General features: G+C 38.6%; 3 protein-coding genes across 6 annotated transcripts; all 3 read left to right on the forward strand.

The window, feature by feature from the left end:
• The first annotated feature begins 35 nt into the window (after window positions 1-35).
• On the forward strand, window positions 36-2,502 carry ankrd66 (ankyrin repeat domain 66). The gene is made up of 3 exons (XM_077538116.1): window positions 36-911; window positions 1,002-1,230; window positions 1,563-2,502. The coding sequence occupies exons 1-3, from the start codon at window positions 773-775 to the stop codon at window positions 1,693-1,695; spliced, it is 501 nt and encodes a 166-aa protein (XP_077394242.1). The 5' UTR covers window positions 36-772; the 3' UTR covers window positions 1,696-2,502.
• Window positions 2,503-3,055: 553 nt separating this feature from the next.
• cenpo (centromere protein O) lies at window positions 3,056-8,774 on the forward strand. 2 transcript variants are annotated; one of them, XM_077539167.1, is made up of 6 exons: window positions 3,056-3,363; window positions 3,518-3,675; window positions 4,467-4,614; window positions 4,903-5,174; window positions 5,670-5,826; window positions 7,055-8,774. In XM_077539167.1, the coding sequence occupies exons 1-6, from the start codon at window positions 3,348-3,350 to the stop codon at window positions 7,162-7,164; spliced, it is 861 nt and encodes a 286-aa protein (XP_077395293.1). In that variant the 5' UTR covers window positions 3,056-3,347; the 3' UTR covers window positions 7,165-8,774. The 2 variants fall into 2 exon arrangements, with proteins under 2 accessions (XP_077395293.1, XP_077395292.1); XM_077539166.1 differs by having other exon boundaries at window positions 3,061-3,363; window positions 5,667-5,826; window positions 7,055-8,771.
• Window positions 8,775-9,013: 239 nt separating this feature from the next.
• dnajc5gb (DnaJ (Hsp40) homolog, subfamily C, member 5 gamma b) lies at window positions 9,014-16,367 on the forward strand. Of its 3 annotated transcripts, none has more exons than XM_077539170.1 (6): window positions 9,014-9,202; window positions 11,458-11,594; window positions 12,746-12,959; window positions 13,125-13,278; window positions 14,218-14,295; window positions 14,611-16,367. In XM_077539170.1, exons 2-6 carry the CDS (start codon window positions 11,482-11,484, stop codon window positions 14,712-14,714), a joined length of 663 nt encoding a protein of 220 aa, XP_077395296.1. In that variant the 5' UTR covers window positions 9,014-9,202; window positions 11,458-11,481; the 3' UTR covers window positions 14,715-16,367. The 3 variants fall into 3 exon arrangements, with proteins under 3 accessions (XP_077395296.1, XP_077395294.1, XP_077395295.1); XM_077539168.1 differs by lacking the exon at window positions 9,014-9,202 and adding an exon at window positions 10,502-10,848; XM_077539169.1 differs by lacking the exons at window positions 9,014-9,202; window positions 14,218-14,295 and adding an exon at window positions 10,502-10,848.
• The last annotated feature ends 76 nt before the right edge of the window (window positions 16,368-16,443 follow it).

Consider the following 16,443-nt stretch of genomic DNA (forward strand, 5'->3'; position numbering starts at 1 on the left):
TTTATATTTTTGACATCAATTCATTATAACAGTTTTCCTTCCGCCTCCAAATAAACTCTGTCTCCCTGCCAGAGACAGGCGGAGGGTAGTGCAAGGCTGGAAATGTATTTTTTTTTTTTTTTCTTCGAGGAATTTTGCAAGAGTTCAATGGAGCTTGTTTATGGAAAATTGCTGTGGATTGCCACTTGCCAGCACAATTTTAGTTCATAACGGATACATTATTAAATTGATTATGAATCATCGGCTTTATATTGATACTTGTATATCAGTGATTTCCACACGTGGATATCTACGACAATGGAAAGGTAATGAGTGATTATTTTTGACACATGGCGGACTTCTTTGGTGTCTAACTTTTCACACTATGCATTTTTTTTAACACTATAAAATGTTAATTACGTGAAAATTTAAGCTTTCAATCTACAAAAGAGCTATTAAAGACGAAATGTAAATTTTGAAAATTTGACCTACACAATTTTGCATTGTATCAGAATACTTGAGTTTCAACTCGTTTTGCTTTGGCAGGTCCCATGTCTTGCTTCAGTTTTGTATTTTACTTTTTCCAACTTTTGAATATTAATCCAAATTGTTGATTTAAAAAAATAGCTGGTGCTGAATCCTTTTGCCTAGACCTAGTATAAAGTTTGTGGTCTTGGCAAATATCTCAAGTCACTGCCTTAAGCCTTCCAGCAGGTGGCAGCATTACTATTGGGTTTGGCACTTGCTGTGCTTGTATGTTGAACACTGTTACCAAGCAACCAGCTGGGGCAGCATGTCAGAGTTGCACCAGGCAGCTGCAGCGGGGGATTACGATCAGGTCCAGGAGATCTTGAGGCGCAGGAAATGTGACCCCAATCAGCGAGATGTGGACTGGGGCAATAAGACGCCTCTACACTGGGCTGTAGCCAAAGGTAACAATTATTAGGATAAAATCTCGTCTCACCTGTACTCCCTCAAGTAGCCCACGATTGTTCAATTTGCCCCCCCCACCTTCTATGTAGGAGACGTGGAAACGGCGAGGCTTCTCATCGAGCATGGAGCCCGGCCCTGCCTGAGGACAGAGCTGGGTAGGACCGCGGCGCATTTTGCCGCTGAGGCTGGTTCCCTGGCAGTCCTGAGGCTGCTGCACTCCTTCCATGCCCCCCTGGACAAGGAGGATGCTGGCGGCGACAAACCGGTGCGGATCGCCCAAATCTACGGACACCAGGAGTGTGTCACATTCCTTAAGAAGTAAGACTTTTTATTTAAAAACAAAAACAAAAAAAAACAAGCTACATCTGTCCCATTGGTCTTACTGTAATTCATCTTGTTGGGTTCTTGTGCCTGGGTTCCACAATTGGATTTATATGAAAGATTCAATGACGGTATATTTGGATTTTTATGCTTCTGATTGTTATTTTGTTTTACTTGTGCATTGTAAATTAGATATTGCCTGTCTATAGTGAACCAATTAGGACCTGGAGAGAGCACTTTTACTACTGCAAAATTATGACTATTGTTACATCCTTAATAATTATCACATTTTCTTTTTGTCTCATTTTGGCATTTTATTGTTGTTTCAGGGCAGAGCCAGAGGGGAAGGCATACCGCAAAATAGTGGCTAATAAAGGGCTTTCTGTGGATGACACTGATGAAGTGTGGGAAAAACAATGTGAAGACCAACGTGAAGGGAAAATAGGATCTGTGACAAAATAGTCTTTCCCAGACTTTTAAAGCCCTTTCAATGTCTCTAAAAAACTCTCACACACACAAAGCCTGTTTGTAGCCCTCAATGGTTATTCATGCACACGAGTTAAAAAATTAAAATGAAAAAGCTCACATTTAGCCCTTTTTAATTGTGTGGCGAAAAAGACACTATGAAATGAAAATTCACAAAACCATCTGTGGGGATCTTTTAAGTTTCTTGGTCTGAGTTAGCTATTTTAATGTAACTGTAAAAGTTCAAGTGATGCATCATACAGTAATTTGCTTCAATTTTGATAAGACAACTATAAGACTCAAAAACTTAAATGTCAAGAGCTTGTTAAAACTGAGATTCAAAGATGAATTTAAAAAAAAATGGCATGACAATCCCATTTTATGTTTTCATTTGGAATTTGGAGAGCATTTGGGTGAATATGTTTTATATGCAAATCGTTTGTATGGAAAATACAGGTGCTCCTCAAAACAGATTGTACAATATTATATGTAAAGGAAATAAACTTGTCTCCGTTTCGAGTCCAGGCTCGGACCTTCCTGGGTGGAATTTGCATGTTCTCCGCCTACTCCGGTCTCCTCCCACATTCCAAAGACATGCATGGCAGGTTAATTGGGCGCTCCGAATTGACCCTAGGTGTGCGTGTGAGTGTGGATGGTTGTTCGTCTCTGTGTGCCCTGCGATTGGTTGGCAACCAGTCCAGGGTGTCCCCCGCCTACTGCCCAGAGCCAGCTGAGATAGGCGCCAGCAGCCCCCGCGACCCTTGTGAGGAATAAGCGGTCAAGAAAATGGATGGATGGATGGAAATAAACTTGTTAAAAATGGAGAATCAGTTTTTTTTTGTTTTTTTTTTTTAATATTGCGGAATATACAATAACCGTTCTTATCAATGACAAACCAATGACTGAATCAATTGTTTACTATACATAAAAACATAAAACAACATATACTAGGTCTTGATAGCTTTTTGGTAACGAGAAAACTATGGAATCGATGAACTGCTTGACTTCGCAATGGAAAGCAATGAAAAAAGTTTTCCTATGTATGAATTTACATTTATGGATGTAAAATAATAAAAATAAAAAAAACAACATAAGTTTCCTTGGGCTTTAACTTATTTCTTTTAAAGTCATATAGACCAAACAGTACATCCTTCCAAAACAGTTCAAAATCTCTATCAATCTTTTCAGCAATAAATTTACAAAGACAATCTTCTCAGTTTCTGCGACCTGCAATCAGCTATATTACAGTTGTCTAAAGGGGCTCGCTCTACTGATCCACATAAGTCCGGTAGGTGGTAGTAATGCACCTCAGCGCTCCTTGCCAAACGCAGTTCAAATCGAACAAGATTTTTTTTTTTTTAAATATACCTTTACTTAAAACCAAACTAAACTAAACTTCAATATAATATTAGTATATAACTTAAATAAATTCACATAACACGGCAGGGAAGTTACAAACGGTATAAAAGCCAAATAAAAGAGATGCAGATGTTGGGAGACGTCTTCCGGGCTTTCCATTCTGGTGGGCGGGGCTTCCATCGATGACAAGCAGGCAGCCGCTAAAATCAAACCGAGTTGCAAAATAACCGTCACACAAACAAGAAGTTAGAATTTTAGCGAAAAAATAAAGTGACGGTCCTACTGTCAACATGGAGGCAGCTAAAGGTAAAACTCACCCGTGTGCCGTTTACTAACACTAAGAGGTTACCGTGAAGTTTATACGGTCGTTTACGTTTACCAATTTTTGCTCATGCTAAAGAGTCTGCACGCGCCATTTTGTACAACTCTCTCGGGTTAAAGTGATAAATGTGGTCCGCAGGAGTTTTAGTTTTAAATCACCTGAGTGCGCTGGAGGCTCAAGCGAGGAGTCGCCGAGTTCGGCCCCGGCAGCGGAGTCGCGTGGAGGAGCTGCGGGCTCGCGTGAAGGCACTGACCGCCCAGAGGGACCGGCTAAAGGCAGAGATCTCCGTACACAAGGTGAAAATAGAATCCATTACTGGAACTACAGTACAATACAGCATTATCACTTGTTTACAGCACGCTGATAAACAGTTCCTGTTAGTTTGGAACTCACTTATTTTAAATGTATACAGTTGTGGACCACTGCAAACTATAAGCATAATAAGAAACTCATTGGTGCAAGTGACATTTTTTTTTTAGTTTAGTATATTCTGTCCTTTTTTCCAATTAATCAATGCATCGGATTAAAAAAAAATCCATACATTTTATTTAAAACGTTACAAATGGAGTATGAGTCAATGATTCAGTGACTTGATTGGGCAGTCAAATTTCAGGAAATGGGCAAAAAATGTTGGATCAGTTGTTTTACACAAAATAGCAAATGTTTACAAGTATCGTATTCTGATTACAGGATCCCTGTGGATCCCCGAAAAGTTTTAAAAGGCATTGAATCCATTAATCTAAAAACAAGGCCTTAATTGGCATTATGTCATAAACCAGTCTTTCAAAACGCTTAAAAATGTTAGCACAAGTATTTTATAATTGTGTATATAGCCTCAATCTCAAAGTCCTGATTTTCTCAGAATAATTGACAAGAATATTGCGATTTTATTTTTACAGGAGTAATGTAATGTTGATATTAAGAACCATGATACAAACATGGTTTTGTCCTTTTTAAGGACGGTTACTCATTACAAAATTATGACTTTTTTTCACCAGCCTTTCCTTCAAAAATACAACTTTGTTCTTGATGATGACTGGTTAATCATAGATTTATATTTATTAACTAATATCAATGTCATGCTCAGGACATTGAAAAACGTAAGATGCGACTGAAAAATCGGTGTGCAGAAGAAGAAGAAATGGAGACTGAAGACGGTGAAAATGAACAACTTCTGCAGCTGATGGCCAAGCAAATGCAGCTGAAAGAACTTCTGTATGCTCATCACATTATTGGTACGCTTCCATTACGTACTACTTGGGCACAGCAATATGGCTGTAAAATAAAATCTTTTTGCTTTGTTTCATACCCTAACCAATAATACCATAGTTAAACATGTTTGTTTCCTTTTCAGAAATTTTATTTGCTAGTTACTTTTGGGAAAAAAAAGAGCAGATGTCAGATGCCTTAGAAGCCAGAACAGTACTGACAAACTTGAATTAAGCGATGATGATTAATTGCCCAGCCCTAATTTGTACTATTAATTAATGGTGGTGCGATGCAACTTTTTCTTCTATTACTAGGTGGCTATGACATCAACAAGACCCGCAGGGGGAAAGGTGTGTGTGTGACCCTGTCGACAGCCTACGAGGGCGCTTACCTGGACACGTACAACCTGGAGTTGGACACGAAGCCGACGCTGAGGATCAGTCGCCACAACGTGCCGCCCTTCATCCCGCTTGGCGACATCTGCGAGCGGGCAGACCTGCGAGATGACCTCAGGGGCTTCCTGGACACGCTCAGCACACACCTAAACGCCTTCGTGGGCCGTAGGCAGCAGCTGAAGCTTGTTAAGGTGACTTTCCTGGAGCCTTTTTTCTCACAGACACTGCAGAATTGTGCTTTTTTTAAATGTATTTATAAAAATATCAAACATTTAAAGAACATTTTTACAGTTAATTAAAAAAAAATACAACACAAGTAATTTTTTTCTTGATTGTCTTTGACTGTTAGATGTTTTTTAATTTTAATCTAATATATATGTGTATATATATATATATATATATATATATATATATATATTTATTTATTATTATTATTATTATTATTTTAAAATAAGTATTCCTTTATTATTAGAGGTCTCTTGATATTAAGAGTCCTGATTGGTGAAAATATAAGACCATTTATTCATTTTCATTTATTTATTTATTTATTTATTTATTGGGGTGGGGGTGGAGGGGGGGGGGGTTCAAGTACTGGGCACTGGGTCACTTTTTGTATAGGTGCTACTTGTCCCAATGCTTTTGTCATGTTATGGTGTAGCAGAAGTGTGGCCTTGTTCACTCAGGAGCTCCATCCGTCAGTGACGGTGATGGAGAGCAACATGCTGTGTTCCATCCTGGTACTCATGCTGAGCACGACAAGACAGAAGAAGACACTGCTCTGCACTTTGAACTACACAGACCACAGCAGATGTCTGCCCACGGAGGTCCGCTTTGAGTGTAAAGGTGGGTTATTAAAAGGAGACTATGTCCCTTGTGCCACATTTGCACTTTTCCAAAACATTTCCCATGCCCAGGTGTCTTAATAAAATAAAATACCCTACAAATCAACTAGCATACTTTTACACCCTTTTCGAGCTTTTTTTTGGTAATTATTATTATTTTATTTAGCCTCTTTGGAGGCCCTGTTATGGCTTTTGTTACCGTGACAACAAGACATGAGCTAAGCTGTGGATCTCCTCAAATAGTGTACGATCCAGACCAGCACAGTGTATTGGTACTTGGAACATCTGCTTCACAGTATCTGAGCTTTTGGGTTTGAATCTCAAAATGCTTCCTCTCACAATGCAAACACATACATGTTAAAAAGATAATGAGTCATGTGTGGAGGAATTTGGGGATTAGATAATTTGTGTTGGTCAGAGAGTAGACACCTTTTCAGGAATAGCACGCTCACAAAAGAGTTTCAGTAATCGACTGAATCATTTTGCACATTATAATACGGTAGCTTGGCATAGTTTGCCATAGGTTTCACTTCATTTTGTCTTTAGTTTTTATTTATTTATTTATTTTTTTTATTTTATTTTTTTTATTAAATCTGTTTTAAGTAGTTTTTAGGAGCGGGTTGTTAGTTTTTGTATGCTTTGTTTTAGTTTTTTAGTTTCAATATTAGTCACCAAGTATTGTAAAATAAACTAAACTCCCAAAATGTCTTCTTTCTTCTGTGCCGTAAAGTAATGCTAAATTAATTGACATAGTTGAAAACAAAGGATATTTTCACTATAGATATACTTTTATTTAGTTTGATAAACATAACATGTAATTTCAGTTGTATATATATTTTTTATAAACACTCTGTTTTCAATTTAAGTGGTATTTATTTTTGTCAGTTTACTTTACTAACCTTGTTTCACACCCGAGTAGGTTAGCACCCAACTATTTGTGTAGAAGCTATTGAAAAGTCTATTGATTCTTTTTTTTTTTAGCATTCAATTCTTAAAATAAATAGATTTTCCAAAATAAAGGCCTTAATTATGCTTAAAAGTGATACTTGACTCCTAAGTCTTTTGTTGAAAGGTTTTAATGATGCCACAAACACACAAATGTGATCAAAATGACTTAAAAAAAAAAATCAATTTGGAAAAATGTTACCCCCTGATCACTTGAATAATTGATAACGAAATGGTTTAACAACTTACACTTAAAACGATTAACCTGTGTTGTCTTTTTCTAGATAAGAAGCTTCTGGAGTCTACCGAGTGGAAAAACAGCTACAAGCTTCTCATGGAGATGCCACTTCACAGAGCTTTGGGCACCATGAAAAACATGGTCTTCATCTGTTAGGCTTCGTCTACAGTCCCGTTTATCGTTTTGTCCCGGAGCCTCTGGATGAATTCCGTCACCTTCTCGCGCAAGCGCTCCCTCTGGAGGAGCCTCATCTTCTCCACCTGCTCCCGAGCCTCCCGCCGCCGCCTCTCCGCCTCCCTTTCCGATATGATGTCGATGGCGGCGATGCTTTTCACTTGCACAAACGACAAGCTCCTCCGCAGCAGGCGACCTCGCCCGCTGCCCGGCGGGGGTGCCGACACGGACCTCGGAACTTCGCCGTCCACACGGCTGACTATTTCCTTCATGGCCACGCCGACTGTGGCCTTGGGCACGCAGGCCTTCACCATCCCCACTCGCCTGCGTTCACTTGTCAGCCAGCGTTGTCGTCGTTGCAGCATTCGCTGCGTGCACCTGAACTCTTTTTCCAGAAGGTCCAGCTTGACACGAAGCTTTCGTTCATCCTTCTGGTTCAACAACCTTAGCTGCGCTGCTCTTTGCTCCATTAGTCCTTAAGAAGTATTTCTGTTCATGCGTAATTTTGTTTCCGTGTGTTCCCCGACGAAAGCCGTTGGCTGCTATGGCTCTGTCACTGCATGTAATGTAATATATGTGACCTATTGTGTTTGAGGTTGTTTCCAATTGTGCTGCGACACGCTCTTGATAGATTGTGTTTCAAGAGGCCTTCAGGGTCCAGTGCTGCTGTATGGACAAATTGTTCTAATTAACTGTTTTTGGATTAAAAAACAAACAAACAAGATGAATAATACAAACAAGATTGGATTAAAAAAGTAGGATGAAAAATAAAATGGGGAAAAAAAAAGAGCTAAAAACTAAAGGTGTTCAATACTTCCACCCCCCGACCTTTACCAGGACACGTATTGACTCATTGAGTACTCTCCAATACCCAAGTACCAATATTTTTAGTACTTTTGATAAATAAAATTTCATTTAGCACAACAAAATATTGTGAACAGACTTTTTTTTTTTTTTTAATTAACACACAATACTGGGTAACAAAATTGGAACATACAACTCGTTCCTCAGAAATGTCTACATAAAACTCACTCTTTATAGCAGAAACAGACATTTACGATGGGTTTATGCTTAACTTGTGGGCCCAGTGGAATTGGTGAAATTTCTGCAAGGATGGTGTTGAAGAAGAGAAAAAAACAGCGAGCCAAAAACCACGGGTCATGGCACCAAATTGAAAAATTCGGAGCAAATTTTCACCAGTCCATTGTTTGATGCTTGCGTCACGAAAACTGACAATGTCAGTTGAACTACTATTAATGCCAAAAAGATTTCACACACAGCTGTTGAGTAGTCTTTTCTTCTTCAAATGTGCTGTATTGATACAAAATGTAAACCTCGTGAGAAATGGTTAAGAAATAATTTTTAATGTACAAGTCCTTGTGACAGGCAAAGTTGCCCCTACCAACATGGCCGCCAGGTAGGCACGGTGGTTAGCCTAGCTGCCTACAGTGCCGTAGCGCATTTTACGTAGTTGTTCAGCCACACTTTAATATTGAAAGACTTGAATACGGACTATCAGATGGTTTGTGAAGAGCTCTCAAAGTATTTATGGTTTTGATATGTGAAACTGAACATAGTTGCCTGTAAAAATGTAAATAAAATAGTTGCCTGAAATGTAAAAATGCCTTGCTGTTTCTTTTCTTTAGTTTTTTTTTCTTTTTTATTTGTAACACAAATGTTATCTCGCAGCGAGAGTTTGTGTATTGTTTTTTTGTGTAATAAATAAATTATATAAATAAAATAAAACTTAAAAAAAAAATCTTACGTATCGGTTTCCTCGTTCAGTCGCGACGTCACTTCCGGTATGCACTTCTTCGTTGGCTAACTAGCCTTCTAGCTTACAACTCTGACTTCCAGCCGCTCCCACTCAGTCATGATGTGGACGGCGCCGGTGAATTAGTGGTACAACAACCTGCGTGTCAGCGACGCTTTATGGGTCAAAATTGACAAGCCAACCGGCGTAGAGTATTTCGACTCGATGAACTAATCCCCAAAACACCGATATTAATTCGTCCAGAGGGTAAGAAACTACTTTTTAAGACTACAATTGTGCTAAAGTTAGCTTAGCACGCTGTCGAAAGTTTACCCCGGTTTAGTGTTTGACATACCATATCCGTAAATATTTTCGTCGGATTAAAGTCCAGTTTTACAACGAAATACTATGACCTTTTGACTTAACTAGTGGCGGAGTAAGAAGTGGCAGAGGCAGGAATTGAAAATGTAACCATTTTTGTTTTTGTTACGCATTCCATTACAGTGACAGTTGGAAAAATGATAAAAATGCCGGTAACCATTATTTGAAGCAGTGTTTCCCAACCTTTTGTTAAGTCAACACACACAAATTAGTTTAGCAAAACCTCCCACCAAACAAAAACACAGACGAACAAAAATGTATTAGTTTCCCGTGGCACACCTGCTGATTTTGTGACGTGGTGGTGGCTGTAAATCATTTATTTAAGATACAGGATGTCCATAAAGTCGTACACAGTTATTACAAAAGCAAACAAATAGACCAATCAATTAAAAAATGAGTATACAGTATATTCAAGTGTTCATGCCATCTTGAATAAATGTCCCTATGGGCATCATCAGTTGCATGAAGCACATCAAGACACAATCGATTTTTTTTATTTCTAGAGAAAGTTTAAGGGAATAATGTCCAGTGAACGAGGTTCCAAGTGGATAACAATAGGGCTGCCACAAACGACTATTTTGCTAGTCAACTAATCATCAACAGTAGTCACGATTAGTTGACTAATCGGATCGGATCGTCAACCTCCTTAAATAATTGCCCAAAGTCTTTTTTTGTTTCATTAACATATAGCTTGAATTTGTTAAGATATATGTACAAGTTAGTAATAAAGATGGTGACAGGTGAAAGGTAACAGACTAACAGTACATTCAACTTTTATTAAAGTGCAGTTTGTACCAGAGTTCCTTGTGCAATCCAAAAAAAGACAATTATGCCGATAGTACACTTGAACTTTTAGCTCAAATACTGTTGCCTTTAATATTTATAAAAAATGTTGAGTGCATTTGAAAATAAACCCAAAACTAAATTAGCAATTAGTAATATGAATACAAAAAACATTTAAACAATGTACACATGTAAACAATCTAAAAAAATATTTTTGAGGCATGCACGTTGATGGCTTCATAATAAAGCTCTCCAATGAACCAATGAAGTGGAACGGAGTCTTTTAGCACTGTAACGTAGCGTTAAGACATCGATGCCACATTTACTATTCAGCCATAAAATCGCTGTAACAGGCCAAGCCTGGCCCTTTAAGTGCTGTAGTGCCGCACTTTGGCGCAGGAGGGCGGTGTTGTTTAGGAAAGAGAAGGAGAGCGGAAGACCTTGCGTGTGCGCACCGTCTGTCGTTGGGGAGTGCGAAAATAAAAGTTTGTGTGAAACAACGAAAACGAGAGTCTGCCTGCTCAGTCGCCATACCATCGGTTAGGAGGTCCCTGGGCAGGAGAAGAGGACTTAAAAGCTGTAACCAACGTGGGCACGTTTTATCACACAGTGTGTGCTAAATGAACGTCCACGTTAGCACTTAGCTACGCTAAGCGTCCAAATAAATTACAGTGGCTGAGATGACTGTCCCTCGCCGTCAGAAGGATTCGACAAAAGGTGCTTCCTTCTCAACTGCCGTGAGAGGCAAGGTCTGTCTTGCATATTTTACATTGAACATTATTCGCTTTAGTGTTCCCAAACCTTCGAAGTCCGATGTCGGTTAGCCATGAGAGCATACTGTGTACAGCTGGTGCTGACGTCACGTCTGACCCGGATTACTGCTACTGCGCATGTGCGTCTAGTAAGAGCAGGCAGGAGGACGGGCGGCAGGCAGTCAAACGAGCGGTTGAGGCAGTTTTGAAAGCGAAAACAAATAAAAGGATGATATATATTATGTAAAACTGACTACTCGACTATTTAAATTAGCCGTCGACGGTTTTGGTCGTCGACGTAGTCACGACTAGTCGACTAATCTTGGCAGCCCTAGATTACAATGTAGAAATATTTGATTTAGGAGCCCGGAAAAATTCAGTCCCCAGTGTGCTGCAAATGCAGTGTGACAACTTTCATAACTACTGAGTACATAGAACATTAATTTCTTAGGTAATATTATGAAAATAGACTTTATGGACAGCCTTCTAAAATAAGCCGACATCATGATTTATTTCCTTTTTTTTAGCCAGTTCTTTGAATTCCTCATTTAACTTGAATAAAGAAAAAAATATGCCGTCTTGTATGTTTTTTTTTTGACATGACAGCTTCATTTCACCAAAACCTCCAACATGGACGACCCCAACAAACCTCAGCGCAAAATGTCCACGGCAGGGGACAGCCTATACAAAATCCTGGGCTTGCAGAAGGGGGCATCGCCCGAGGAGATAAAGAAGGCATACAGGTGGGTTTGGCTGTGTTCAAGGACGTATTTTTAAAACATTTCTTAAAACTTTGTCCGATTTGTTTATAATGTAAAGTTATTTATTTATGATTTCATGAATTCATTTATTTTGAATTTAAACTGTTACCATCATGGAACTTGTTTAACTACAGAGGTAGTAATTTTAACATTCTTATCTGTCACATAAGTGAAACAATGTTTTTAAAAAAAAAAAAAAAAAAAAGTGTGAAATTGCCGGCCTTTTGAAGAGAGGAAGGGGGAACCTGGAAGCATTATTTCAATTTTCAAATTGATAGTGCAGAAAATTCACAAACACAAGTGAAGATTCAGTTACTGTTTTTGTCTGTAACTTTCAGAAGATAGGTAAAATCGTTGACCGTTATTTCCCAAAATAAAAGCAGACGTTTGCAAATGTTTTGTTTTGATTCAACACAACTACGAATCTGCTTTCATGGAGGACTACAGAAGTCTGAGAATATTTACTGCTGAGAGGCTGAAAATCAGAGGATTTGGGCAATTTTAAAATAAACTAGGGCACTCAACAATTAATCCATTAGCAAAATAATGATCGATTAAGTTCATAATCGATTAATTGTCACTCCTCCAAATAATATTTTAATAATACATTACTTTGATTAATACATTATTAAAACTCACTTTTAAATTTTTGATGAAGAAAAAAAATAGTTGGGATGGGCAAGGACCGATACAGAGTATCGTATCAGGCTGATACTTGGCCTTATTTCAAGGTACCGGTACTCGTGTTTGCTGCCCTTTTGTGTCCCTTTGCGATCAGGAACTACAAATTAGAAAAATAAAAAATTGCCATTAATTTCATGCAATTTTAAGGAAAATGCTATGTTGGATTCTATAGGTCTTTATTTATAAAAAAGTTAAATATAATGTATATGTTTAGTTGTTTATTGCATTTTTGCAATAAAATTAAACAATGAGATGAATGAATAAATACATTTATTTATTCTATTGCGAAATAACTATATTACAAGCTTCTTCACCATGTAAATGTTCTTTGAGCTGGATACGATGGGCCAAATTTTGCTTTAGCTGCTCACTGAGCTTACGTCTCATGCGACATCACTCACGAAAAGCTGCTATGGTATGATTTTTTTGCTTGGTGGCGCTTCTCGCAGGAAGCTGGCGCTGCGGCACCACCCGGACAAGAACCCCGACAACCCCGACGCGGCGGAAAAGTTCAAGGAGCTCAACAACGCCAACTCCATCCTGAGTGACGAGAACAAGCGCAAGATCTACGACGAGTACGGCTCCATGGGTCTCTACGTGGCCGAGCAGTTTGGTGACGAGAGTGTCAAGTACTACTTCCTAATGTCCAAGTCCTGGTTCAAGGCGAGTTGCACAACATCACCTAATTGTGGAGAATTTATGGAGGAGACGAGTGGTTAGAGCGCAAGGCATTGACACTACCTGTCCCTTACTCAATTAGGGAACCAATCAAGAATACAAATCCACATAGTGTTCCACTCCTACTATTGACACTTATATTATCTTTAGGCCCTGCTGGTGTGTTGCGGCATCTTCACCTGCTGCTGCTGCTTCTTCTGCTGCTGCTTCTGCTGTGGCAAGTGCAAGTCTTCGGAAGAGGACGAGAGAGAATTCTACGTGGACCCAGAGGACCTTGAAGCGGAGATCAGAGAGCAGGAGGAAGGTGAGCGGCAGCTTTTTTCGTCTTTTGGACCCACTTTGGTCACCCTGTGCATTTACAAGAAGCTCTCCCGCATGCTGCATTCAAGAAAAACAGGAAATTTCAGACCTTGACTGGGTTCTTTACCCCACGCATTGTCTAAAAATTAGGGAATTTCAAACCTCTGACTCAGGTTCTTATCTTGGCGTATATTTATGGATGTGTCCTGCCATTTCATTCAAGAAAAACAGGAATGTTTCAGAGCTCTAACAAATTTCTTACTGAAGGGTCTCCTGCATGGTGCATTCACTAAATGGTAGGAAATTTCAGACCTAAGACTCTGACTCAAGAATGGCTCTGCATACTGCATTGAGGGAAAAAAAGAAGAAGCAATTTTAGACTTGTGAATTTTTTACTTAAAATTGGCAAAAATTCCCCCTTTTTGATTGTTACTTTTTCATATTAACACATTCAAATATTATATCACCCCCCCACCCCCGCCCATTTTTTCCCTGAATTTTTTTCACCACATTTTTTTTTAAACATATCAATGCAATACAACATGACACAAAGATAATGACATTCCCCAACCCTCCTCCCAAAATAGGCAAAAAAAGCACACCATTTTTGCAGCTTTTTTTTTGGTGTAACGTTAAACAAATCCAAAACGACCAAGTATAGTAAAATAGTCAAATGTTGTGCCTGTAATTCATATCTTGTAAGTGTGAAGGGGTAAAAAAAAAAAGGTTATTTTATTCCTTTTTTTTTAATTCATTTTTTTATTAATCATCTGCTGACTCTGTTATCACAATTTTATTCTGCCAAATGATCAGAATTGGCCTAAATAAAATCCTGTGCACTCGCCAAAAGGTGCATTCACAAAAGCGAGGACATTTCAGACCTCTGACTCTTCCAATTGAAAAAGGTGAGTCTTTCTGAATTGTGTTGCGTTATTTTTCACAGCACAAGACGCTGTAATTGTTATTCAGCCAAGCTCGTCTGCCACCGCCGACTCTTCCGGCAAAGCTGATGCCACGTCAGGTAACATTTTCAGAAATGGGCAGCTCACAAAAGATTGACTGAGGTTTTTTTTAATTTTTTTTTATTTTTTTTAATTCACACTTGATGGATGGGCAGGCACTCCAGAGACCCAAATGTTTACAATATGTTAAAAAGTGGATCTTTGAGTCCATGATTCCATGAGACTTGACTTAAACTTACTTGACTTGCAGTTAATGACTTGCTTGAAACTTGAACGTTACGACTTGCACATTAATCCCACCTGTACTAAACCTGCAGATATGTTTGTATTAAGACTTTATTTTAATCCAGTTTCCCTCCATTTTACCGCTGCAGGTGAGGACACGCCCATCGTGATTCAACCCCACGCCAGCAACGGCTCCATGTCTTCCTCCGCCGAAGCCAGTGCAGCCTGCGTCCATCTGACGGTGGAAGAGTGAATGGCTTCTCCGAAACACCCCATCTCAGAAGATTGGATCCTTTTTTTTTAAAATGACATCTTTATTCGTTTACATCAGCAGTTGTTTTGGGGTTGTTTTTAGGTGCCACAGGGTTTGCTTTTGGATCCGCTCGTGTTTTATACTCGACTGTGCAGAAAGTCTCAGGCCACCATCAGATTTTTTTTGTTTTTGTTTTTAACAATGTTAGAATGATCCTTATACAGGGGTGGGCCAAATATATTGTAATTATTTTTAAATGACATTTTCTTTCTTAGCCCAGAATTGCTTATTATATTCATACCAGCGAGCATTGTATTTTGGTCCATTTGTCCATCTGTTGTTTTAAGTTAGCGTTTACATTTCCAATGGTACCATATTGAATCACATGGTTAAAACAAAAGCACCAAAATGGATCGACGATGATTTATGTCGGACACCCCCCCAACAAAAGTTTTGCGGGTAGTTGGTTTTGTATGTATTTGTGTCCTCATAGTTATAGTTTTACAAGTCATATTGACTGCTGTGGAAAAGGTTCATTGTAAGAACAAAGCTACTGGTGACTGGTGAAGATTTATGCACATATATATCTACATATTTTTAATAGTGTTGTGTGTTATTCTGGTAGAGCAACATCAAAGTCTTTCTGAACATTTCTAAAACACTCGTGTTCATTGCGCCCACATACCAAATTAAGGCTTTCAGTCTTTGCCAACTACCAACATAACCAACGCCAATGATGATGTCACACTTGTCTGAAATTCAACATTACATTCAATCATTGACATTACTCACCAAAAATTAGGAATGTTGTGCTTTCCGTTTTTTTTCTGCGCAAACATACAATCTGCTGTAACCTTTCCAGGTGAACTCAATTTGACCTTCAGTAAACTTTTTGAACGCACATGAAGTCATGAATCAACTGATGCATTTCAAAAGATGTCCGCCTCGTTTTCTTTGACTCTCCCAGTCTCACTGCATGTGTTGCAGCCTGCCGATGAAGAAATAAATTTGTCGATTCATGAACTCAACTGTTATGAAGTTTGCCGTTCACCTTCTTGTTGGCAGTTTGTGCAAAGAAAAAGTACCAAAAGACTGAATAGTTGGACATGTGCATCAAGGTCAGATTAAGTTCACCTGAAAATGCATATTTTAGGTTCATTCTGAAATTTTGCTGCAAACGGAATATCCTTCACTTTTTTTTTTTTTTTTTTTTTGGTGAGTCGTGTATACGTGTACATAACCACTATAATCATCAAGTGCCAAGCCAAACATTTGCTGATTTCAGTTTTTGTATGAGCGGAAAAATTACTTCATTGTGATGGTTTCGGGGTAGAAGCCATCTTATTGGAGTTTTTTTTTATTTTTTTTATTTTTTTTTTTTATACTTACTTCTATCCAACATGTACCTGTGATAGTTAAATGTGATTTTTTTTTTTTTTTTTTTTTTTTTTTTTTTTTTGAGTGCGTGTGTGCCAAGCGGTCCGACATGAGAAATGTATTTAAAATCATTGTAGTCAACATTAACTTGAATGTGTCTCTTTTTTTTTTTTTTTTTTTTTTGACATTCCCGTGTATATCTGCTCGCCCAATGCTGTAAAAAATGTGTTTTTCTTTTCTTTTTTTTCTGATGGAATAAACTCAGGTGTTACTGAACGCAGTCTGCTTTTAGCTTTATTCCCCCCAACCCCCCCCACCCCCAGTCCGATAGCGTGAGTGGGAGAACAGGTTG

This window comes from Festucalex cinctus, chromosome 12, assembly GCF_051991245.1.
Source record: "Festucalex cinctus isolate MCC-2025b chromosome 12, RoL_Fcin_1.0, whole genome shotgun sequence".
Classification (NCBI taxonomy): domain Eukaryota; kingdom Metazoa; phylum Chordata; class Actinopteri; order Syngnathiformes; family Syngnathidae; genus Festucalex; species Festucalex cinctus.